Source organism: Magallana gigas, chromosome 8, assembly GCF_963853765.1.
Source record: "Magallana gigas chromosome 8, xbMagGiga1.1, whole genome shotgun sequence".
In the NCBI taxonomy this organism is placed as follows: domain Eukaryota; kingdom Metazoa; phylum Mollusca; class Bivalvia; order Ostreida; family Ostreidae; genus Magallana; species Magallana gigas.
The window spans coordinates 25,427,213-25,454,391 of NC_088860.1; the positions used below are offsets into that span (position 1 = coordinate 25,427,213).

General features: G+C 33.8%; 1 protein-coding gene across 8 annotated transcripts; it reads right to left on the reverse strand.

Annotated features, from left to right (window-relative positions):
• Positions 1 to 9,155: 9,155 nt before the first annotated feature.
• On the reverse strand, positions 9,156 to 22,695 carry LOC105322997 (protein FAM53A). 8 transcript variants are annotated; one of them, XM_011421913.4, is made up of 5 exons: positions 22,543 to 22,695; positions 14,891 to 15,218; positions 12,452 to 12,512; positions 9,897 to 10,636; positions 9,156 to 9,595 (listed from the first exon to the last, which is right to left on the reverse strand). In XM_011421913.4, the coding sequence occupies exons 2-5, from the start codon at positions 15,029 to 15,031 to the stop codon at positions 9,302 to 9,304; spliced, it is 1,236 nt and encodes a 411-aa protein (XP_011420215.3). In that variant the 5' UTR covers positions 15,032 to 15,218; positions 22,543 to 22,695; the 3' UTR covers positions 9,156 to 9,301. The 8 variants fall into 8 exon arrangements, with proteins under 8 accessions (XP_011420215.3, XP_065924251.1, XP_011420219.3 ...); XM_066068179.1 differs by having other exon boundaries at positions 22,561 to 22,578; XM_011421917.4 differs by lacking the exon at positions 22,543 to 22,695 and adding an exon at positions 22,128 to 22,355.
• Between the last annotated feature and the right edge of the window lie 4,484 nt (positions 22,696 to 27,179).

Sequence of the window (27,179 nt, forward strand, 5' to 3'; positions counted from 1 at the left end):
GAAGGAATAAACCAAATGATTATAATATAACATTTAATATTATATATAAACATTGCTATATTATTTGTTGTTTCTAAACAAAGAATTCCACTTATAGTAACTGTTGCTGATCTCTTATACTCTGTTCTCCCAAGATATATAATCCTTGCAGCACATTTTTTTTAATAATTTGATATTTATTCAAAGATTCATTTTTTGAAACACCCCTTCTAGCTTGTTAGGTTGAAGGTGATTTTGCATTCCTAACAACATGATGATGGTGACCCAGATGATAAATGTTGAAAATTGTGCGAGGAGTCCAGAGAATTTCCAACTGGAAAAAAGATGTATGATTTTCCCATTACAAATCTCTGTGTAATATCTTTTTTCGTTCTTGTTAATTCTTTTGGGGGGAAAAGAGAGATGTTAATGAGAAAATCATGGCTTTTCCCCCTTTTATTTATTTCAATTGCGCCTCTTTGACAGGTTTGTTCATTGTGGCTCAAAATTGTCGAAAAGTGATGAAAATTAAAACCTAGGACAGACTATAATAGAACCATTTTGACAAGGCCTTGGATTTTCGGTAGGATGTAACTAACTTTTTCTTGCATCAAAACAAGTTAGAAATGATACTTGTTTCAAGTGAAACATACATATTAGATATGTAGTCTTAGCTCAAATGCCAGACAATTCTTGTTGATTTCATAGAGCTATGTCTGAGTGGCCAGCAATGAAATAGACAGGCCTACGTCACATTGCTGTTTGACACAACTTCCTGAAGTCCAAGCTCCTGTTAAAATGGTTCTATCTTTACGGCATCATTATCATCTAGAAGATGACATAACCATTCACTAAGTATTATCATATTACACCATTCTCCACTATTACCAGTATCTAAGTGACGTCATTGGTCTATTTCTGTTGACATGATAGCTTTATCGTCCAAGATTAACCGTTCCAAAGTTCTTTAAACTATCTCAAATGTAGTTTATTTTTTCACAGCACGGTTCATGTGATAAAGGAATTATACCGTATACACCTTGGTTGATTGATTTTTTAAATTAGGAAACAATTCTCAAAGCAGCTAGGTCTAATTTGCAGACCTCACAGAAGAACTAATGAATAGAGAGAGAAAGAGGAGAGATAGGGAGGAGAGAGAGAGAGGAGAGATAGAGGAAGGAGAGAATCACAAACACAATGCTAGGAACAATTTTCATTTATTAACCACATAATTTCAACAATGCCATGATTTGAATCAATAACTAATGAATTACAACACGTAATTATGTAACCCTACGGTACATCAGCATCTCTACGACCACATCAGTCAATCAACACCCTGCTTTGTTCTGTATTTACCCACAATGAAAAATAAATTTCTGTGTATGCATTTGAAAAAACAAACATCCCCAAGGCAAATGAATTTAATACCACTTTGGTTGAATGTATCTATAATTCAAAGGATCAATAATCTGCCTCTTGATTTTTCTACATGCTTAATTTATCTTTGGACAAATTACAATATTATGAATGGAGTTATTTCAGCAAATATAAAATTACATCACTTTTATTTGCTATATATTATTATGACATTTCTTTATAACATCCCCCTTTCATTATATTTATTTTTTTCAAAGTTTACAGGAAAGACTTAGTAAGACACGGACAAGTTTTGTAGCTTTAACTGAGACAGAACATTTGAATAAAAATGTAAAAAGACATGTCACACACTACAGACGCTTACTGTAAACCAACTATTTCGCAACAACTTTATTTCGCGATTTGCAGGAGATAAAATGGGTTTGCGGCGACTAATTTTATGATCAAGATTTAGATTGTCTTGAAAATAATATAGCAGACACATTTGAGAACTGATCTGCAGCAAGAAATATGAATTCGCGATGACCAGGCTCTCGCGAACCTCATGAAAATTTCTCGGTCACAAATAAAAGTTGGTTTACAGTATCTAAGATTGTCTGAATCGTCATTTTCCTCAGTCACCAACACGAGCACTGTATGTTGATATGAAAACAAATATTTGCCATTTTGTGAAATAATCAGAGATATTCAAATAAAATAATGACAATTATGATATTCATAATGGTGATATGCCATTCAGTTAAACAGTTTATAACCACAGTTTATAACCACAATAAATCTAGAGATAAAATATTCAAATTTTACAACTACCATTAAATCTACAATGAGTTGTTGGAGGAGTTGTCTGATGCAATAAACAAAGCTACTACAGGTAAATTTAGTCTACCATACAGCATTTTATAGTTATCACATAAAACAGAATGCATTTTGATAAACTGGTATTCAATTAAACATTCATAAAGATTTTCTATTTAGATCTCTGGGCTTTTGAATAAATTACGAAAATGTTGCAAGCCCGATTGTTAAGAGAACATATTGTTGCATTGTGTCATTGCACCAAAAGTATAATTATAATAAATATTTTATATGGATTTCCACAATTCCATCAGTCTGGTAAAAGTAAGTAAAAAAAAAAAAGAATATTAAAAGGATTTAAATTTTGACATTGAATGTCATTATATAATCAAAACACACAAGAAAGAAGATATTAATATAAATAAGCAATGGGACACATGACATTTTCAGAACATAATAAATTTGAGACAATTGATCGTGCACAAATAATACAATTTTTTTCAATACCTGCTTTGCTAAATCCTACATGTAGTTTCTCTTTTAAAAAAAATCAATTTTTTGAGGAATTTTAAAACATTTTTCCGCAATGCTGCTTATGAATTCAAACTGGCCCGTATTTTTTTATACAATGATGAATACAGTACATAGTACTTAATTCAAGCTCTATTTTTCCAAATGTAAATGTTTTAAGTAGTCCATAGTGAAAAAAGAGGTGGGGTTTTAATGACTGGAATGTATTAAATCCTCTTTCATGATTTAATGAGTCCTATGCTGGGTGACATCACAATATTTTTTTTAATGATATCCTATTTCTATGACATCACAATATCATGACATCACAATCTGTATGGTTTGTTCTTGTATCGAAATAAGTGTGGATCTATATATTTGATCCTTATAAAAAATATGCAGTGTATTATCTTTTAAGTCTTTGCATGAATGTAATGTTCCAAGATTTTTTTTTTAAAAATACATCTATACCCGTATTCAACTTTTAAGACTATTTGTTAATAAACTGTTGAATTCCCAATGGTTTATATGATAAAATTCTTCATGGAGGGTCACCTTGTTTTTATAGCTTCTACAGCTTCCTACCAATATGGTATTATTACATTACAATGTTTACATTGTATTAAGCTCATTGCCAGTTTATACTATAAACAAGAGGCCCAGGGGCCACATCGCTCACCTGAGCAACAATTACCTTAATTCTGATCAAATTAGCATTACAGTATCAAAATATCTTGACAACTGAGTACAGTAGATCTTGCTAAAAAAATTGAAAATCTGCCAATTTTTATCAACCTCTTATTTTTTGGTAAATACCAAGCCCCTTTTGTTGTTGTACCTGTAAGAAGATTTTTCTCTATTCCTATATACCCCCCCCCCCCCATTTCATGGCCCCATTTTTCTCTAGGGAATCATGGTTTCATCAGACTTAAATCTGCATAACCTTTGCTTTCACACTAAGAACTGAGTTTTGAACCGAACACTTTCCCAGAATAGTTTTAAAGATTTTCTCTTTATATTCCTATGTAAAAATTCAAACCGCCATCACGGTCCCGCCCTTCCACTAGGGACTGTGATTTTGCAAACTTGAATTTACACTACCCGAGGATGCCTCTACACAAGTTTAAACCCTTTCTGGCCAAAAATTCTTTAAAAAGAAGATTTTTAAAGATTTTCTCTATATATTCCTAAGTAAAAATTCACACCCCATTGTGGCCTCACCCTACCCCTGGACTATTATTTAAACAAACTTGAATCTATATGATCTGGGGATGCTTCCACTCAAATTTGGGCTTTCCTGGCCTAATAGTTTTGAGAAGAAGACTTTTAAAGATTTTCTCTATCTATAAAAATTCATCCCCCATTGTGACCCCGCCCTACCCCCAGGGACCATGATTTGAACCATGATTTGAACAAACTTGAATCTACACTTCCTAAGGATGGTTACATGCCAATTTGAGATTTCTTGGCCAAATATTTTTGAGAAGAAGATTTTTAAAAGATGCTTTCATTTCAATTTGAGCTTTTCTGGCCTAATAGTTTTTGAGAAGATTTTTAAAGATTTTCTCTTATGTAAAACATGATCCCCCTATTGTGGCCCCTACCCCCGGGGACCATGATTAGAACAAACTTGAATCTACACTATCTGAGGATGCTTCCACTCAAATTTGAGCTTTCCTGGCCTAATAGTTTTTGAGAAGAAGACTTTGGCTCAGGTGAGCTAAAAAGGTTATGTTTACAATACAATAAGTTGTTAAACTTGGTGTCTGGAAGAAGAGACTTTGAAAATTTTCTTAATAAATATTGATAATTTTTTTCCTTTTTTAATCTTTAGTTTTTAAGATCTGTGTACAAACATAGAATTGTGAGCAAATCTCTGTATCTTGCTTATAATTCGAAGCTTAACACTCAAATATGGTTAGTAAATAGAAATTGTAAACAATTAAAACACAAGAAACATGCACTATAACAAATAAAGAACACAATTTATTTTTTCGAAATGAATCATATATATACATGTACATGTATATACCTACATATTTCCGACAGCGATATCAAACTCTATTTAAACTGAATAAACTCGAGAAAATGCCGAGCATCTCAACAAAACCTATTGCATTAATCTACCATTACGCAAAATATAATGCCGAATTACCGATAGAATGAATTGTATTTCAGTACTTTTTTGATACATCAGATTTTGCTTAATTTGCGCAGGTAAACAGTTAACTGTTTGATTTACCGAAGTCTCTGTTTGATTTGATACGTAAAAATCACGAATTACAGACGATAGTTCCCAGGTTACAAAGCATAAATATTGAAAACGAAACGAAAATCAGAACAAGCTAACACCAACGTCATGTGTGAAAACTGTCAACGCATTGAAATATTTCGCCTCAATTTACTTCACAAAATCGGCACCAATATATTTTGCATGTTTCAAAAATTTCCCTTCATTCGCGAACTGTTGCACAACAAGCAAATTCATCATAGTCAGATCGACCCTTTTTCGTATAATGTCATGGCTGCTTTAAACAAAGAACCTCGTTTTAGATGTATGGAATACGAGTCTTGGTAAAATGGGTACGCAAACCCGGGCCGTGGCAAAATAAAAGCCGGGGCAGATCGGCAATCGTCAATTCCAAATACGCATTATTTTGCAGCAATATTTACAGCAAATACAAATATACTGGTCCATCAAATATCCTGAAATTTTAATGAGATTGGCAGATTAATAACTGCCAATCTTTTGTTTTGCCCAGGCCAAGTCTTGTCTACCCATTTTACCGGATGCCGAATCCGAAGCTATTAAAAACACGCTTTTCCTTTGTTATTTTTTTTCGTAATAACTCAGATTTGAAACAGAATTAGACCTTAATTTTTGCAATTTATATTTTCCTTCCCATAAGGATAATTTATGCTAAACTACGTTGAATTGGAATCAGTAGTTCTTGAGAAGAAGATTTTTTTAAATGCACCCCCCTTTTTCTACAGTTTCAAGGTTTTCTCCGCTTTGAATACAGATCGGACTTTTATTTCTGCAATTTATATTCGCCCTCCCATAAGGATGCTTTGTGCCAAATTTGGTTGAAATTGGATAAGCGGTTTTAGAGAAGAAGTTCAAAATGTAACAAGAGGCCCATGGGCCACATCGCTCACCTGAGGAACAAGAGGTATGATAAAATCAGCTCAATGGAGTCATAATACAAACTATCTGGACAATGTACAATAATTCATGTAAATCCTGTATAAATAAAATCCATTTTCCCCTGGATATTCTTATGTTTATAATCATTAGTCCCTTTTCTAACAGGATGATTTTATAGTCATATCATATGTTGAGTATTGCAGATCTAAAAAAGATCCCTAACAATAGTTTATATATGGGATATAAACGTACATCAAACTCTGAACCTTCTCGTGAGGCCAAAGAATTGTCCTGGGGCCAAAGTCTTCACAATTATAAAGAATCATCTGGCTGATTAGTTTTTGAGAAGATTTTTAAAGATTTACCCTATATATTCCTTTGTTAAACTTTGACCCCCCATTGTGGCCCCACCCTACCCCTGGGGATCATTATTTTCACAACTTTGAATCTACACTACCTGAGGATGCTTTCACACAAGTTTCAGCTTTCCTGGCTGATTAGTTTCTGAGAAGAAGATTTTTAAAGAATAACTCTGTTTATTCATATGTAAAACATCGACCTCCCATTGTGGCCCAAACCTACCCCCAGGGGTCATGATTTTCACAAATTTGAATCTACACTACCTGAGTATGCTTCCACACAAGTTTTAGCTTTCCTGGCTAATTAGTTTCTGAGAAGAAGATTTACTGTATATAATCATATGTTAAACTTCGATCCCCCATTGTGGCCCCAACCTACCCCCAGGGGTCATGATTTTCACAACTTTGAATCTACACTACCTGAGGATGCTTCCACACAAGTTCCAGCTTTGCCTGCGAATTAGTTTCTGAGAAGAAGATGTTTAAAGATTTACTGTATATATTCCTATGTTAAACTTTGATCCCCCATTGTGGCCCCACCCTACACCCGGGGGTCATGATTTTCACAACTTTAAAATTTACACAACCTGAGGATGCATCCACACAAGTGTCAGCTTTCCTGGCTGATTAGTTTCTGAGAAGAAGATTTTTAAAGATTTACTGTATATATTCCTATGTAAAACGTCGATCCCCTATTGTGGCCCCTCCCTACCCTCGGGGGTCATGATTTTCACAAATTTGAATCTTCACTACCTAAGGATGCATCCACACAAGTGTCAGCTTTCCTGGCTGATTAGTTTCTGAGAAGAAGATTTTTAAAGATTTACTTTTTATATTCATATGTTAAACTTCGACCCTCCATTGTGGCCCCACCCTACCCCCAGGGGTCATGATTTTCACATCTTTGAATCTACACTACCTGAAGATGCTTCCACACAAGTTTCAGCTTTCCTGGCCGATTAGTTTCTGAGAAGAAGATTTCTTAAGAGTTACTCTATATATTCATGTTAAACTTCGACCCCCCATTGTGGTCCCATCCTCAGGTGAGCTAAAAAGGTTAAGTTTACAATTCAATAAGTGGGTTTCTGGAAGAACAGATTTTGAAAATTTCCGTAATAAATATTGACTATTTTTTATACTTTTTTAATCTTTAGCTTTTAAGATCTGTGTACAAACATAGAATTGTGAGCAAATCTCTGTATCTTGCTTATAATTCGAAGCTTAACACTCAAATATGGTTAGTAAATAGAAATTGTAAACAACATGCACTACATGTATAACAAATAAAGAAAACAATTTATTTTTTCGAAATGAATCATATATATATACATGGATATACCTACATATTTCCGTAAGCGATATTAAACTCTATTTAAACTGAATAAACTAGAGAAAATGCCGAGCATCTCAACAAAACCTATAGCATTAATCTACCATTACGCAAAAGATAATGCCGAATTACCGATAGAATGAATTGTATTTCAGTACCCCTACATCAGACTTTGCTTAATATGCGCAGGTAAACAGTTAACGTAACTGTTTGATTTACCGAAGTCTCTGATTGATTTGATACGAAAAATCACGAAATACAGACGATAGTTTCCAGGTTACAAAGCATAAATAATGAAAACGAAACGAAAATCAGAACAAGCTAACACCAACGTCATGTGTGAAAACTGTCAACGCATTGAAATATTTAGCCTCAATTTACTTCACAAAATCGGCACCAATATATTTTTCATGCCTTCATACGCGAACTGTTGCACAACAAGCAAATTCATCATAGTCAGATCGACCCTTTTTCGTATAATGTCATGGCTGCTTTAAACAAAGAACCTCGTTTTAGAAGTATGGAATACGAGTCTTGGTAAAATGGGTAATGCAAACCCGGGCCGTGGCAAAATAAATGCCAGGGCAGATCGGCAATTGTCAATTCCAAATACGCATTATTTTGCAGCAATATCTACAGCGAATACAAATATACTAGTCCATCAAATATCCTGAAATTTTAATGAGATTGGCAGATTAATAACTGCCAATCTTTTGTTTTGCCTAGGCCAAGTCTTGCCTACCCATTTTACCGGATGCCGAGCCCGATTGAAATACGCCTTTCCTTTATTATTATTTTCGTAATAACTTCAATTTGAAACAAAATTACCACTTAATTTTTGCAATTTATATTTTCCTTCCCATAAGGATAATTTATGCTAAACTACGTTGAATTTGCCTCGGTAGTTCTTGAGAAGAAGATTTTTAAAAATGCACCCCCCTTTTTCTACAGTTTCAAGGTTTTCTCCGCTTTGAATACAGATCGGACTTTAATTTTTGCAATTTATATTCGCCCTCCCATAAGGATGCTTTGTGCCAAATTTGGTTGAAATTGGATAAGCAGTTTTAGAGAAGAAGTGCAAAATGTAAAAAGTTTACAGACGGACAGACGGACAGACGGACGACGGACAAAATGTGATCAGAATAGCTCACTTGAGCTTTCAGCTCAGGTGAGCTAAAAAGTTTACAGACGGACAGACAGACGGACGGACAGACGGATGGACGGACGGACAGACGGACGACGGACAAAAAGTGATCAGAATAGCTCACTTGAGCTTTCAGCTCAGGTGAGCTAAAAAAACACTAAACTTATGAAGCAAAAAATCCATATTTTCTTAGCAGTGGACCCTACTTCAATGTCATTGGGAATTCCTTAAAACTGTAATACAGCATGTCACTTTTAATGACTTTGCTGAGGTATAAGTAATTATACAAAAAACCTTTTACTCTCTTATATTAATATCAATCAAATGAACTACATTTACACATGAAATACTTCATGTCAAAAATTCAAATAACGAAAAAGACTACTATGAAATACTTGGTTAATGGAAACTGCAATGTTACAGTGATAGGACCAATAGTCAAAACATTTTCTGGACGGAAAGGTTTTGTACGCACAAAAAAAGTGTAATTTTTGTTCTCCTCTGTTTGTAAAATTGAAAGAAAAAAGCTCTCTTCATATTTGTACATGCAGTATATAACAAGAGAAAAAAATGTACTGAACAATTTCTGATTTCAAAATTGAAAAGCGTGAGAGTGTTTAGTTGAAAAAAAAAAAATTCAAAAACAACCAAAAACTTTAGTTTGTCTCAATTTGTTCTAAATCCAAATCTTCTTGAAGCGGAAATATTTCTTCCACCTCCCCATGGTCTCCGAGAAGCTTGACTGGTCCATCTTCCTCTTCTTCGAGGTCATTGGGGTCGTGGTCCAAAAACTCGACGCTGCTGGTTCGTCCCTGCTCCATCTCAGAGATGGGACTCGTCGTGGACTCCATGGCTCGACTCAGTGGAACATCATTGTCCAGGGGAGAGCTGGCTATCGGCATGAGACTCATGACCGACTCCAATTCTTCATGAAAACGTGATACCCGCTTCTGGAAAACAAAAAATTATTTGTTCAAACCATTGTGATAGTAAATCATTTTAGAAATCCTCAAAACTTGCATTACATTTGAACATTCAAAGCCAACAAAAAAATTTTGTTCTGAGTGCCTATAAATTGGGAAAAATTTTCTAATTGAATATTTATGACTTGTTTTGGATTTCATCATCATTAACATTCTTACCCATGAAACTATCTTTAAAAAAAAAATTTAAACCCTTGCACCTGATACAAATTTTCATTTATTTAAAACTTAAACTGAAATTTAACTACTGAAATCATAAACAACTCACCTCTGTCATCTTTAAGAAATTCAGGGACGGTCTTTGATCATGGTCCCTTCGTCGTTTGACCCCGTATTTCCTGTCGTGAAGAACGGACGGCTGTGACCGACACCGAGGTATTCTGTGTCGGTGGGGTGAGGACTGAACTGACCCAATAAACAGAGGAACACTGGGCGTGGAGCCCGCCGACGAACTAGATGAGATTTGGTCCTCATATGAAAGACTACGGTTATCAAAAGCATGAAATTTTTGGTATGATGAAGCATCCTGTCGACCAGAGCAGGTCGAGGCGGACGATGGGCGTGGCACTGGTGATTCGGGTGGCGTGAATATATCCGGTGGTATGTGAAACCCGTGACTGCTACATCCTCCAGGCTCATAATGAAAATTTCGGGGAACTATACTAATAAAGTTTGAAGTCTGTTGACAATGTGCATTGTCTGTGTGTTGTGACTCTGAAGAGTTTATGTGACAGGGATTCGAGGACGACAGTTCTTTTTCATTAGATATCACAGCTATTGGCCGCCAAACTCGCGTTTCCTGAGGCTGCCACCTCTGGGGACACATTTTGTCTGGGGGGACAGACAGGGAGCGACAGTGCCTCTTGGATGGGGGGTCCACCTGACTGTTGAAATTCTTGTCACATAATGACTGCTCCCTGAGATTATCTGGGTAGTCCCCCTGAGGAAATCCGCCTAGGACTTTGTTGGTTTCATCAGGGTTCAACTGCAGTGTGTACACTTTTTTGTCTGGAACAAAACCAACAAAGGTTTACAAATCAACATTTAAAATTATTTACTAGTAAAATGGGTATTTAAATCTAATTTTAAAAAATTAAGATGTCTTTCTCAGTTCTAAAAAAGCAATTTCAATCTTCTGAGGAAAAAAATATTCACACACATTTATATCTTTAAATTTAATCTAATTGGTGCAACTAATGCATTACTTTTTACAGTTATTTTTCTTTTAAATGGCTATATTTATACTTTCATGACCATATATTCAAAGAACAGTACATCTACCAGTAGGATTTCAGTAATTAATACCCATACAGTAATGAAATCTCATCTTGAGTTTAATCAACATACACCTTATTATGACCAAAAAGCCAAGACGTAATCTTGAATTGTGTAAGCCATGATACAGTATGTGGTACCGTAATAGGATATGCTGTTTATTGATTTTTCTTCTCAGATACCTTAAAGATGCAACTTCTAGGTCACATAGCTTTCATCTGCTAGTCACATTACCTATGCATTAGTAGCCATATCACCTACGCATTAGTAGTCATATCCAAATATAGCACAGATCTATCCAATATCCAAAGACTCTACTTTTTAAAAATTAGAGAGAGAGAAGGTCAGAGCTAAATTTAGCTTTCAAAGTCTGACAAGATCGAAAAAGTAACAGGGAGTGGGGGGGGGGGGGGGGGGGGGGGGTGTTATAAAGCTCTTCTGTTCCTTATACCTTATTATGCCACAGTCTAACTAAAGACTGATTATGCTATTCACAGAAAGTGGAATCTCATCTCCTAAAAATTCAATGTCCTCTATTTTGCCAATAAAATGTGTCCTATTTAGTAGCAGAAAAAAAGCCATTTCTAGTGTATTTGTTTAAATAATTACCGTCGGTAGGTTTCATTTGTATGCATTGTGGTATTTTTTTTTCCATACAGTTTGAACAAGCTCTCGTTTGGCTCAGACAGGATAGCTACTTGTACAGGAAATGCAAATTTTCGCAGATAATTGATGGTGTCAGGGAATTTTAAGCACGGACAGAAAAATTCTTCCAAAGTGATCTAGATAGGCTTTTAGAAACACTTTGTGGTTCTTTAAATTTGTTGCCAGTCACAATCTTGAATATAAAGCAACTGCCAACATTTTTTAAATCTTCTTACGAGATCTTCAAACCTTCCAAACCTTAAGTGCCAGTATAGAATTTTGTTGTTTTAAGCTATTTTAAAGTATTATATGATTATTGTTATAATTCATTCTTTAAATCTATAAATATACAACGTGAACCTAACAGGCTTAAAAAGCCAATTTTCTTTGAAAACAAAAGATATAGATCATTTCAAAATACAATGCACTGAGCAGTACCAGGTATTTCACTTATCATAAAAAAGCTTTGACAATTGACTTTTTTAAAAGCATTATTTGTAATATACATTGACAAAATAATGCTTTATGGTTTGTACAATCTCTCATACACACATTAAATAGCTACCTCAGGAACTAATTTAAAAGTATGAATTTTTAATACAAGCAACTTCTAATGTCAACCAGTCCGTGCTCAGATTTTATATTGGTTCAATATTCATTCTTGATTCTCGCATCATCTTTTTTCATACTTGATGTATTATCTTCTTCTTTTTTTAAGCTTTGCAATTCAAGCAGGATACATTTATAGAATGATAATGACAATATTTAATCTGACTTTCCTGAGGGCAATGTCCGTGCAGAATGCCACCTGAAATCAGGTGTCTGGTTATTTTTTCTCTTTTTAAAGATTAGCTCTCAAGATTATATTGATTTGTGAACAAGTTTGAAAATCCTTGGAATTACCTGCCCCTGCCAACTTGGCCTCAGCATTGCGACTTAATTTAAAACCATCTCCTGGACGGATCTAAAAATTAAAAATATATACATTATACAAATATTAAATATCATATACGGTATATCAATAAAATTAAATTTCAAAAATATATAAAATCTGGTGTAGCTTGTTGCAATTTAATATCTTTTTTATCCATCACACAGTTTTTTTTTAGCAAGGTTTCAATTTTGAACAGATTAGACAAGGAAAATCAGATATTCAAAGTATCATAAACACCTCTGAAGTTTTCCTTCCTTTAAACTGACAAAAAGCTATAGCTCTCGATCGGGCCCTTTTAAAACTCTTGATGATAAACAAACTATTTTAGAAAAGTTAAAATGATCAAATTTATTTTATTCCCCCAGCCCTACATAATTCTTACAACCTCAGGTAATTCAATCATATGGAACACTGCATTTCCTTTTTCAGGTGAAAGAGTCAAGGTTAATTGGCTTTTGTCAGAGTGGTTGAAATTTTTACAAGAAAATCAATAATCTCTATACAAACTGACACCAAAAAGGTATATATTAATGTTCATATTATAAATTTGGAACTGATGCGAATCAGTGATTTTAGTACCAAGTGGTGCCAGTTGGATTAATTTTTATTGTCCCTTCAAAGGTTTTATGTACATGTCCTTCAAAACACCAATACAGAAATTTGGAATAATATCAATACATGGGGGTCATCATTAAATTTATAATGTCTGCACAACGAACATGTCAACTTATGTTGAAATAGATTTTTTCCATTTGATAGAAATTTACTTGACATTTTTCTGCACGAAAAAATGAAATAAAGCTTTGCACTAAAAATTCTAAATCTCTCTCCTTATTCCAATCTCTGTTACCGTAAATTGTGGGTTTATATCTAGGGTTTATTTGGGATGCTCTTAGACCTCAATATGAAATATTTTGGATGGAAAACAGTTAAAGATATACTGGTATTTTAAGACATTTTACAAATTAGGCCACATCAATTTAATTTCCTGCTCGTCGGACCCACACTCTCGTATTTAAATAAACCTATACAAATAATATTATTTTAAATTTCCTGCATCCAGGAAATTCCTTTCTATGCTCTGTTCTATTTGCACTCTATTTTAAATCGATATAGCTTGTACCTTTTTCATCAGATGTCTGATCAACAAGAAATTAAATTGGTGTGGCCTTAGGTCGAAAATTTATCTCTGGAAACTCCAGATGTTGCGACAGAAATAAACAATGTCAATTTTTTTTAAAGCCTGATTCCTGCAGCATCATATTCTATGATAAGATACGATACCAGTCACTGAGATAGTAATTAAAATCTTAGTTTATCCCTATATTTAGGTCTAGGGAATCCATGTTTGTGCAAGACCAAATATATCAAAACGTCCGCCAAAAAATTACCTTTAGTTAGACAAATCATATAAAAATTGAACATTGGAAAAATGTTACAAGTGCATGTGAACATTATGTGGATGAAATAAAGTTAATGTACAGCTACACAGATAAAAGATGTTAAAGAGATTTCTAAACTCTGATATATGACCATTCTTTTCCTCTACTTAGAGATAATTAAATCTGATATAAACGCTCTTTTATGACATTAATACCTTTTTTCTCTAGATCTCATAATTTGCTATAATAATGTACAGAGATCAGCACTGACCAAAGTATAAGGTTCTTGAGGTTTACTATTATAATAACGCAAGATTTTTTTTCTCACACCCAGCGGTCTTTTTCCATAAAAGATTAAAACAAAACAATATACCTAATAGCGACTGACAAGTGTAAGTCGTCATAGAACCAGATCTTCAATACCCTCGATGTACGTCAGATGACATTCATTAATGCATAAATGATTGTAAACTGAGATAGCTGTATTGAATTTATTAGAATAAGGAGCAGGGAACATGAGTAAGACACCAAATGATTATCTTCCCACTGTTGGAAGTTCTTTCAAAGGGACCCCAAAGGTCTGTTCTAGTCTAAAGCTTCTTTGTGTCTTCATAATATGGACAGATCTCTTTAAATATACAAAACAACCGAGATCCCAAGATCTCCAATTTGTGGGTCACAGCTCATATGCTGAGCAAATATGCTCCTCGAGCGAGTTTTTTGGTTCACTTGGTACATACGCCCAAGCCATTGCTATAACACTCCAAATTTTTAGAAAGTGACATGTGGATAACGTCAGAAGGAGAAATGATTTATTGTGTGTTTTCAAGTAGCCAGAAAATTAAAATTCGGTCCTTTTTACACCCATCCACCCACCATTTTACCCACAGCTACTCCACCCGATTCCTCCAAAATACAAAATTGATATCTGAACTCAGATTTAAAGCGTTGATGACTGGAAAATTGATAAAATTTGTTCAATTCACTCAAAACTTAATCCGTCACAATTTTGCGAGCTATACTTACAAATTTAATTTGAGATGCATTTTGATTGGCCGATTCCTCCAGAGACTGCTCACGGAACTTCTTGGCCAGGATGTCCATGGCCAGAACTGACCCCCCTTCCACTGGCTTGGGGAACAATTCACGGGCCACAAACGACGACATCGCTCCGAGAGGAAAAAGAATGAAAAAATCAGTGATTATCACAGACACACTTGGGAACAAACCAAGTCATTGTGGATCTAGGCGTCAGGACAGGTAACCGCGGAACTCTACCACACTAAAGATGGCAGCTGGAAAATGGTCCTCCATAATTCATACTTATAGGTCTTGAATTTGGCCACAATCACACCTAAAACAATAAAACAATCATGTTCAGTAACACTGCATGGGATGATGCAGTTAGCGCTCTATTATTAGTTCCGCGGGTCTACTTTTCCAATGTCCCTCAGCTCCAGTACAAAAATATTTCCTGGCCTCAGCAACTAGGAGAGGGATATGAAAAAAAAAAATCAATGTGCCCTGACTGCTTTATTGCTAAGATCAGATTACTGGGGTTTTTTTCTTTAGTACAATGATGTAAACTACACACTCAGAAAACTCCAATCTGTTTGCATTACTGCTAAGAGGTACCTGATATGCCGTTAAAAATGACGGCGTCCGGAGAAAATTCTCCCTCAATCTAACATACTTCATTGATTTCCATGTGTTGAATCAACATTGACAGCCTCCAGCCAAATATGCACAAAATTCTCCACCATAAAAATTCCCAAACCACACTATAAGCTTTTGAGCCTTTGCTGAGGTGTTTTTGTCGTTGTCAGAACCGACTTCAATAACCAATAAAAGGCCATCAATCTATAGACAATTTTATATATATATATATATATATCACTCCTTATTCACTTAATCAAATGAGCTGTTGCTTGACTTTTCAGTTCAACACCTTTCAATGTAAAGGAGATATTTTAAAGCACTACACACACAAACATGGTTGTGGGGACCTCTTCACTTCCCAGCACGAAGGATTCACGCAGGGCAATGTGCCAGGGCTTACAAACGTGGTCACAAAAGACAACATTTGCCATGCTAAACACATTGTATTTGCACACATCGCAGAGCCAAAGTGGTCATTTAATGCAATACACAAGGTCGTTTAGTCTGCTAAGTATTAACAAAGACCCCTTCAAGCACTTACAACAGATTAAGAGAATTACACAAACTTCTTTTTTACTTTATAAAAGATTATTGATTTAAAATAAAATTATGTCACGATCAGAGCACACTTTCTGACTTACATTCTACGATCTTGCGGGTCCAATTTTTCTAATATCTATATTTTACTCATATAAATTTCCTCCTTCGACGAATGTACTTTTAATAGATTTCATTTTACAGTTACAAACATGGCTTAAATACCACTATCTGGCAGTGTCAACAATCAAGTCACCCCCCTACAGGTACTGACATTTATCAGATCACGTACTGTGGAGCACTTGTGAAAATAACACTTAATTCATAGAGACAATATACCCCACAGCTACACAAGAAGGGTTGTTTTCTATCAAGTCTTAAACCCATTACATCATAACAAAAATTACTAAGATTAACTAAAGCCAAAAAAAAAAAAAGATAAAAAATAACCTTTTTCCTCCAGAGTAATGTATGATCATTCAAAAAACAAAGACAGCTGCAAAGAGATTCTGTTTTGAATATAAAATGTCATTGATTTCTTTGTTTTGGGAGATCAAATTCAACCTTGAGTATTAAACAAAAAAAACAAGAAGAAAAAAAAAAGTTTGAATATCAAGATAAAGTGGGTGATCGGCTGAGGCTAGTTGTGTAGTTAAAAAAAACATTTATTCATGCCTGCCTGGTGACAGAGCGGTGGAGAGTGATTGTTTCAAAATATTGATGTTCTAAGATCTCTGTAAATATGGTTCACAGTTTAGCAAATACACTGACGTTATTAATGATAGCAGTAAAGCATTTCTAAGAGATATATGGAGGGTTTTTTTTGTTTTTTTGTGACTCTTCTTCCTTAATACACGGCTACATATTGTATGATAGGGCAAGTTCTTATATCATAAATGACCCTGACATTCCAGGATTAGCCCGACAGAAAAAAAATAATTTGGAATAAAGCTATCAAGTTTACACTAATAGATAATCAATGCAAACTTTTCACAAGCACACTATCCGCCACCGATAGGATTGGTCCATCAGAATAAAGTGAAATTTATTTTTTGTGATTTTTTTTAGGGGGGGGTCTAGATTCTAGGGACTAACCAGTATGAGAGTGTATTAGAAAAGCAGTAAAAAGAAATAAATCACCAGTTTATATATATTAACCACATACTTAAAAATACCGGTAATGTTCTTTGTGTTTTAATTTTATACTGAAATCAACATTTTTCAAAGAACTATAAACAACAATATCAGAATTTTGAAATCAAATAAAACCTGTACCCTAACAATTCAGTCTATATAGCCAGTGAATCAAATATGAATCTCATACATTTGACAAACAGCTGACAATACATATTATTGTACAAATGATCACACTCACATTTGGTCTGCATACCAAATGTCCTTGTGAAAAGATTATACAATCCACTACAGCTTGATCTGACCTAGACAACATTTCAGTACGAAGAATGTTATCAAATACTGAGACCCGAATACAGACGACAAAAAGAATGCAAAGTTTACTAAACATGTCACACGCATTCACTCTTGCCAAGTTCAGGTTTGATCGGGGCAATCAATAATATTAAGCATACAGTATGTAACAAATCACTCTGAATTCCTGTAGATAAAATTGTCACCTTGCACACACAAATGTACTTATGTGAGAATTAAATGATAAGTGCCATGCATCTACTAACTGATCCAAATTCATTTTGTTGGCAACAACAGCATACATCTCAGTTTTGGTTTACATACCGGTACTGTCATTAAACTTAACTGCACTGTGAAAGCTACTTTGATGGTCATCATACCAGCATACACTTATCAAGTTATCAATACATGTATTTAAATGTAATATATTACATGTATTATTTCAACATGTAATAAGCAGGATCCACATCTATGTATAAACACTAAGCTTCACATGGACTGTTCAAAACTTTTTGAAGATCTTATAATTTTCATTCTAAATACTTCTATCAATCAAGTAATTAGCCTTTAAAGTCTTATAAACCTCAAAATCCTCAAATATAATTTTTTTTTTTTTTTTTTTTTGGGGGGGGGGGGGGGGGGGTAAATTCTGATTACAATTGTACAGGTGAGTCCATTCAAGACAAATTTCCTTCCTGTAACCTCCCCTTCCCAAAAAAAAAAATCTTTGTACAAATATGGTGAAGCAGTATAAAACAATTTATCCTTAACTGCATAAAACCAACAAAAAGCAGTCAATTCCAACCAATTCAGTTCTGTGACATGTTCATGATGTTAATTATAAAGAAAGTAAACATGGAACCATTTCTCTTATAGCACATACGCCGCTATGGTAACAATTATCCATTTTAATTCAATTGATAAATTAGTTACAAAGAGTATCAGAACTGACACAATATTCTATAGATCGCCAAATCCTATCTTCAAATACACGGCATTGGAAGAGAGTAAATATTTTAATTCTTGGTAATCAAACTGGCCTACTTTATCTTTGCCCCAAGCTCTATTGATTTTGAATGATTAAACGCAATAAATCGACTTTCGTGCTAGTATACAACTATCAATAAAACAAAAAATCTCTCTCTCTTACACACCATGTTTGAAAAGGACTTTGACTAGGTGTTCTTCTCTCTGCAGTCCTCACAATATGCTAAGTTTGAAATCTCTCTCTCCTCTCTCTCTCTCTCTCTCTCTCTCTCATTGAAAAGGCCTTTGCATCTATTCTCTCTCTCTCTTCTCTCTCTCCACACGTAAACACTTACAGTTTGAAATGTCCTGTTGTATAGGTTTCACTGTTGAGTCATCATCATTATTTCCCAAAAGAGCTTCTTCCAACACTAATGTAATAATATTTCCAACATGTACAGAGGAAATAGACCTCGCCAATATTTGCACTGCAGGAAGAGAGATCTGGATGGGGTCCAAGTCCCGAACAATGCCGGTCCACATACATACAATTACCGGCCTAACCTCTTATTAAAGGTCATTTATTTCCAATCTTTCACAAAAGCTCCAACTTTAGAGATATTTAAATATGTCAGAAGCAAACAACCTACTTGATTGAATATGTCAACTATAAAAGTTTGTACACAAGAAAATAGTTTGTTTGAAGCAATCTTCAGAGAGGGTTTTTTTCTTTTTTTGAATATTGTTTATCACATTTTCAAAGAAATCTATTGCAGTTTTGATAACTCTTCACCCACACACTTCAAAAATTCTTTTCAAATTCTTATGCAAATACATATATGCATAATCCCTTTTAAATTCAAAAATTAGTTGAATGCGTTTCAGTAATTAGTTTCCATTCAAACTCTACACACTGAGATATTTAATCTTTTGTTACTCAACATATGGCACACAAACACACACACATTAAAAAACTTATTAGAAAAGTTTAACTATACATATGCAGTCCTATTTATTGGCATATTGCTTAAAAGGACATCATTTGTACAAATTCTATATAAACAAAATATAAAACCTTTGAATTCCTTTCTTTCATGCACATCACTTTCCATATAAACCGTCATGCCATTGATTTTTTTCCCTTCATATAATGAACGGCAGTACACTACACGATTCTTGTGAATTGATGAGAGAGCATCTGCATAATGACATGTTTTCAATGTCAACAATAGCACTACTGTATATGCTTAATGTTGTACACCCCACCCTTACAAAAAAAAAAAAATATGGAAAAGTGCCAGAATAACATCTCTGTCAATCAAATATGGGCTCATCAAACTGTTTTTCAAAAGTTTAAATTTTAAACAAGTTAAATACTGTACAGGTGTCCGTACCAGTCAATGATTTTAGAGGAAATTTTTGGATTAAAAAAAAAATTTAGCATGTATTCAAATAGTATATTTATAGAAAAAGGTCCTGGCAGATTCAAACTCCTGACCATGTAGCAAGAAAATTTTCCAGTGAGGTAATAACCACTAAACTTATCACATTAAATAAAAGATTAATCCATGCATTAAAATCCCCACAATTTTGTGACGTACATAATCGAGACCGAGAGAAAAAGCGAGTTAAAAGACATGACTTTAAATTCTTGTGTGCATTAACACTATCAACAGATCTATAAGACTATATGAAGGCCAAAGATCTAATTTTGACTTAATTTCGGTTATAAAAACTTAATGTTTTAGTCAAGAAGCAATAAAAATGCAGAAATATCCCTCTCATTAACATAAAATGACAGAAGCCTGTGGATTCAGTCAGAACTTCCAATACCTACAGCTTGTTCACCCTTCCACTCGGCAAATATTTTGCTGGGTTTGTGTTTGGCTGGACAAATCTAATCCCTATGACTCATTGAAAACAGGGAATTAATAAGTCCCTTTGGTTCTTCCACAGTTTTAATCCATTCTCCATTCTCACCTTCTTTATTTCATTACAAGAATGAATGTGTACTATATATATGCATGGATAATTAAAAAAAAAAAAAACATGCTAGATAGAAAGAAAGCAATAATTTTAGGAAAGTACAAATATACCTATAGTTAAAGTTTCCACAGAATTATTTGATCATCAAATTCCTTTTCTTTATCTACTCCTCCCAATGTGTTGAGCATTCAAATTGATTGAGCAGTACCTTTTTTTACTGGTATGTTCCGATATGGTGTTTAGAGTCAGAGTGAATATTATTCTTGTCCGTGTTTATGTCAACATGATAGCACTTTGAGGCAAAATCAAAAGATTACATCAGAAACATGTGAACAGGATTTCTCACTCCCTGTCAATCATCTGATATAATCACTATCAAACTGGGGGGGATAGAGCACTGTGTGAAGAAACTCAGAAATAAGCCCCAGCAGTGAACTCATTGTTCTACATGTGGATTGTGTATGTCTAGCCTCTGGGCCCAGTTACCATAATTTTTTAGCATACAACTAATTAATACAAGAACACGAAACGATCTACTAACTGTTAAAATCAATATACATGTATTTACCCAGAAACACAAAATGAATGTTGTATTTCTGAAATACTTATTTTGTCAATACATCATATGGACAAATTAAATATCAAATGCATTGTATTAGAAAAAGCCCTATTAAAAATAAGAACAAGCCAAAGTTGTGCAAAAACAAGGTTATTAAATTAGAAAAAAAAATAACATTATTAGAAATTACAGCATACAGTTACACAGGATTTTCATTAAGAAGTGTTAAAACAACATAAGCTTTTTTTAAGATGTCATTAACTCACTATTTATGACATGGTTGGATGAGTGCAAGTTGTAACAGTAGACATTATTTCCATAACATTTGGTGTTTTTTTTCTGAAGGACTATAATTTAAAGTATATGAGAATATATCACGATTTTACGTGATCAATAGGAACTCGTTGAAACATAGTGTTAAGTTACAGAAAATGATGCCTCCATATTTAGCAAACATCAATTCACAAAAGACAAATCTTAATTTACTGAAGTCTGTCCCAAGATATTTTTGCAGCACATTTGTCTAATTTTTAATAAAAATACATGTACGTGAAAGAGGTGCAATTGAAATCTGTGAAAGGAAAAAATTTCCAAGATACATTGAATCTTCATTGACACATTATCATTTTTCACTCGTAAAAATCACAGGAACGAAAACAGATATCTTATGGAGATTCATAATGGGGAATGTTTACATCTTTTCTTTTCGAAAGCCACTCAGAATACCTGACAACTATTTTTCAACATAATCATCCTGGTCTGGTGCAATACAAAAACATGATAAGCTGGAGGGAGAATTTCATTGGAGACATCTTGGAAATTTTTCATCTTTCGTATGAACATCCTTTAAACCCTGAGGTATTTATAAATATCGAGAAATTAAGCAAACTGTGAATCGAGAATATCTTGGGACAGAGTATAGGCTCTGTATCTGTTCAATTGGTTATTCCAAACTAAATTGTTATGTTTAGGAAATGAAGTAAAGCTATTTTTCAAACATTTCCAATGTATGAAATGTCCACAAATGATTCAACATAATGAGGTAATATTTAGAAATTTTGAGAAAATCTCTCCTCTCCTCTCTCTCTCTCTCTCTCTCTCAAATACACCTTAGTATTGCCATAATACCTGTGATGTGGTAATCCTGTTTTCATGTCAATATTCACAACACACATACATGTGTGCTATAGATTTCCTACCCGTGTTGCCTCGTCTTATCTCGTTTTAAGCTCAAGCGATTCTCGGCCGTTTTTTGACAAGCATTGTCCCTCTACATGGCGACACCAAAGGGTATAAAAGCTATATCGACCCACAACAAAGTGTTAATCAGTCAATAATTACCAATTACACTAATTAGATGACACCTCTATACATTGCCAGCGCACCGTGAAAAAAAAAAACTGCTGAAGGGGTCAACTCGAGGCTATTATTTACAAAGATAACAGCAAAAAATTTACATAAAATAAACCCGTTCCTAGAAGTCGATCTAATGTGTGCGTGTAGTCTACGCATATCATGGTACAGATCCCAACAAAACACATACCCTGCATCTAGCGCTCACCGATTCCTCAGCCGTCACCCAGTCAGCTCAGCTCACTTTCTTTTTGTTTTGACGCAACATCCGGTGCATAGCGGTGTCCACAGTATTTGGCGTATAAGAAAACGTGGCTTGATTTTTTTTCTGAGATTATAGCAGACTAAACCTCAGAGAGGAGAATTGTCAGTGTTCATTCGTTCGCATTTTATTCCCTTGTGATTCTTTTTTCTTTTCCTTTTTTTAATCTCTAACGTTATACATGTATATAATTCTTGTAAACATGGAATAAAACTTTGTTTTGTAAACGTTTTATATATTTTATTTCTAATCTCACTGAAATTATTAGCTAACTAATGCGCAGATCCAAAAAAAAATCCAGGGATAATTTTGTTTTTCAGGGGGAGGGGTACGATGCCTTTTACAAAATAAATTTCAATTTTCCAGGGGTCCGAACCCCCGCCTCCGACACCTTATAGATACGCGACTGTAATGAAATTATTTTTATATACCAAAGTAACACATTATTGTTCTTCGTTGGAATCACAGGCACCGAACTGACCTCTTTAAAGTTTTATTTCAATACCTTTATGCTTGTACATAATGTATGCATATTATTGCAGATAACATCAAATATAATATCGTTCAAAATTTTAATTAATTTGTGTTATCGTTTAAATCTCTTTTGTTATTTTTCAGCCTACAACTATAAAAAATTCGCAAGACCAAAGACACCATGCAGCGCATTTTTCAAGAAGACATATTTTTTTTCACCAGGATTTGTTTGTAACCAGTGTAAATAATGGTTCATTCAATCTCAACTTCTCGGACCTTTCCGGCAAGCTCAGAAAAAGGCCTGCGAAGTTGCAATTGATGGTTCATTTATATCTTTTCGATGACATTTCCAGTATATATATATACACGTAATGTATAACGTATATAAACCGTTCCATATACGATTACATTACAGCACCCCGCGTTGCATATGAATTTTTCTCATAAAAATTACCCCTATCTAAGGCTACATTTCTTGAGAATATACGTCAGATGCCTGCATGTGACAATTAATACTGATTTCATCATTATGGTAATGTCATATTAATGGGTTTTTTTTATAAAGTCAAATATGACAGAACAGATCACGTTTGAGTATTCGATAAATGGAGGGAAAAGTCCCAAATATTTCGACCATCTGTTATTGTTAGTCAATGCCAGGGGTGATTTTTTTAACCCCCCCCCCCCCCCCCCCCCCCCCCCCCATTTTCACAATCATATATGATTTCATAAACAAGATAATACATAAGGATTTTTTTGGCATTCTCACTTTCAGACTCTTTCTCTCCCTTTCACACTACATTCTCTTCAAAGCAAACAAAAAGGACAAGATATATAATTATAAATAAATAGATGCCAGGGGTGACTTTTTAACAATTCTTTAAATAAAAAATGATTTTCAATGAATTGATATATAAAAATAAATACAGAGTGAAAAAGAACAAAAAATTCATACTTTTTGCCTAATTTAGTGTAGACAGAAAACTATTTTTTGTACTCAAATTCAATAACAAGATTCTTTAAAAATTGCATTTACTTTAAAAAATGAATTAACAATTATTCATTTAGATCAAAGTTCACTCCTTTTCTCTTTTCTACGGTGGCTTGGTTAAGATGATGGTGGGTGGGGGGGAGGAGGGGGGGCTTTTCGATCACAAGCAATTAATCTACTCGTCTCTGATGGTTTTGGCGTGTGTGTCAAATTTTTAAATTTGGGAAGAAAAATTTATTTTAAAATGATTTGCATTAAGATTAACATAAAAAAAAAAATAAAGAAAAAACGCAACAAAAAATTATTCTTTTTTTATAATTGTTGTTTACAGAGACAAAGTTTGTGAGAAGAGGAGCGGATCAGCCACTGCATGTTGACGTGGGAAAATGCAATATTATTAGCGTCTGAAAACCATGGCAATTAATTAACAAGTCTGAGATGCAAAGTTCACGAGATTACGACAGTATCCTACATGTAATGATAATTATAGACAAAACACTGCAGGGGGTCTCCAGGCGTAAAGCACGTTCATGTACATATTTACGTTCCACGTGAATGAAGTACCCCATGGATAATTACATTTAAGGCACTAAACAACGGGCAGGGGGCTGTCACCTTTATTTTTTGGTCATCCGACATTTCACTTAAATTTACATTATTATTAGATAATAACCATTTTAAATAAACTGTTTTTATTTTTTCGTAAAATTGAAAAAAAAATATGATACTGAAAGTTGGTGCAAAGAGTAAATGTTCAAAAGCAACACCAACAACAACCCCCCCCCCCCCCCAAAAAAAAAAAAAATTGAGAATTTGAAATTCGTTTAATTTTATTTTTCTTGTAAAGATGTTGGGGTTGGTCTGACACCCCACTCTCCACTTTAAACAAAAATAAAAACCGAAGCTACAAGTTTGCATTTTATATGTCTGCATTTAATAGATATTTAAATACATGCAATACCTAAATGTAACTTAGTCGTATATTTCTATAGAATTGAGGTACCTAAAACGCAATTACTGATTTTTTTTCATCCCTACGTTTCCTTCAATTTAGTACTATGTATTTTTGCATCATCTATGAAATTCATTCATATATATGTTCCATATAAATGAACCAATGCTGTGAAAAAATATACATATTGCTACTGACACTTAAATCAAATTTTTTGGGGTAAAAATTTTATTAACTGACATATTTAAGCATTGACTAATAAGTTCGTTGAATTATTCTATAATATAATAAGATGGTGATTACAACTTAACAACTTTAGAAAACAACTGCTAGCCTCATTTGTGATATTGGGGTTGGTAGCCACTGGTAGGGGGTGTATAAAACAATAATAAATTTGATTATTGAATTTATTGAACCAAGACTACACAATACAATATATATATATATATTCATATAATCAATACAATTAAAAATATAAAATCGCTGGCCTCTCTGTACGCTTTGCCTTAGGCTAGTACATCATACTGAAGCCAGCAAAATATCATGTGTTCTTATAAGTAATTCATAGGAGAAATGTTCCCCTGTTGATTTTGGATGGAATCGGGTTATAGTATTTCCCATCTTGTCAAACAAAAAGTCCAGTTTACTGGTCAATCAAGCACAGCTTTCTCAATTTATACTAATGACATGTTAAAATTGGATCATTTATAAATAGACAAGCTCAGACATTCTTACAGTCACTCAAAAGGTTCTAACATCAATACAGAGATGCATAATTGAGAGAAATATGTATTGCTTTTAATACTAAATCGTATGATTTCGAACACAAGCCCATATCGGTACTCTTAATTTTGGTTTTTCATATAACTTTAGAATAAATTATGCCTATTAAAGCATTTTCATGCAAATATATCTTAACACTCCATACTTCACACATTGTCTATGATTTTGTTATACTTGACAATGGATGTCAATCACATTACAATTTCCAAAGAAAAAGACATATAATAAAGTACAAACTTCTCTTTGATTGATCATATATCAAGTGTTTCTTTACGAACAAATCTGTTCCCTTTATTTTTGAATGTGATTGAAAGTTCTTGACATCAGAATATCTGAAATTCCCAGTATTTCATATTGGTATAATCATATGTAATTGGCAATGAAATCTCTGCATTACATTATTTGTAACATTTAATTTATTAAAAAATATCAATTAGCTAAGGCTAAAATTTGAAATGAAAAATTCTCTGGACAATGACTGCTCCCTGAGAAGTAAAGATAGGCCTTTATATCCACCTTGTTTGTTTTTACCACCAAGCGGGTTTTGCAAAATGAATTATTTGCAATAACACCAAAAATACAAAAGATTGTTATGATTTTCCACGAAGCAAAAAAAAAAAAAAATTAAATCTTTAATATTCAATCTTGTTCAAAAGATCAAATAGTTTACCAGTACATGCATTTATTTTTAAGGTTCTCCGACCCTCAGCCTGAAAGTATTTTTTCCATCATGAAAATGTTATTTGTCCTTCAAACTTAATAAATGAAATGAAATAAAAAGAAATTTGTTGATGGTATCCATGCATTTTACAAAGTTATTGCAAATTTGCCCATGATGGATATAATGAGATTGAACAAAAATGTTGTATAGTTGAACTCGTGGCTCGAACCCCCTAACCCTAGTAGAAGTCCGTTGAAACACTAACCCAAGAATTTCGTTGAATAACTGATCGTAATATTAACACTAGAAGACTTAATAAATTTGTCTACATGAAAGGCAGGCAAAATATCTGGATACCGGTAATTTAGAGTCATCAAACATGGCTGAGGATCGTAGATTGCTAAAAAATTGCAATTATATATTGGCTTGTGCATTTTAGATTTATTGACCTGAACAAAAATCATAAATCAAATTGCTCACGTCAAATAAAATTCTTTAATTACTAAAATTCGAGGATGATATTTTTGATAAACAACTCCCCCTTCCAATAATGACCTCTTCCGTTAGACCAGATTCAATATCTGTTGCCCCCTGCTCACCAACGAGGAGGTGGAAGTAGGATTTTGAGCAGGATACAATTCAAATGAAACCAACATATAAAATGATAAAAATCCAGTTTTACATATTGGAAAATTTTGTTCTTT

Bases quoted from the DNA above. Each gene is read 5' to 3' on its own strand.
- LOC105322997 (XM_011421913.4), bottom strand. From the start codon at position 15,031: ATGTCGTCGTTTGTGGCCCGTGAATTGTTCCCCAAGCCAGTGGAAGGG. The intron at 12,513-14,890 runs GTAAGTATAGCT...TTTAATTTTTAG, and splicing joins ATGCATCTCAAATTAAATTT to ATCCGTCCAGGAGATGGTTT. The intron at 9,596-9,896 runs GTGAGTTGTTTA...TTTGTTTTCCAG, and splicing joins ATTTCTTAAAGATGACAGAG to AAGCGGGTATCACGTTTTCA.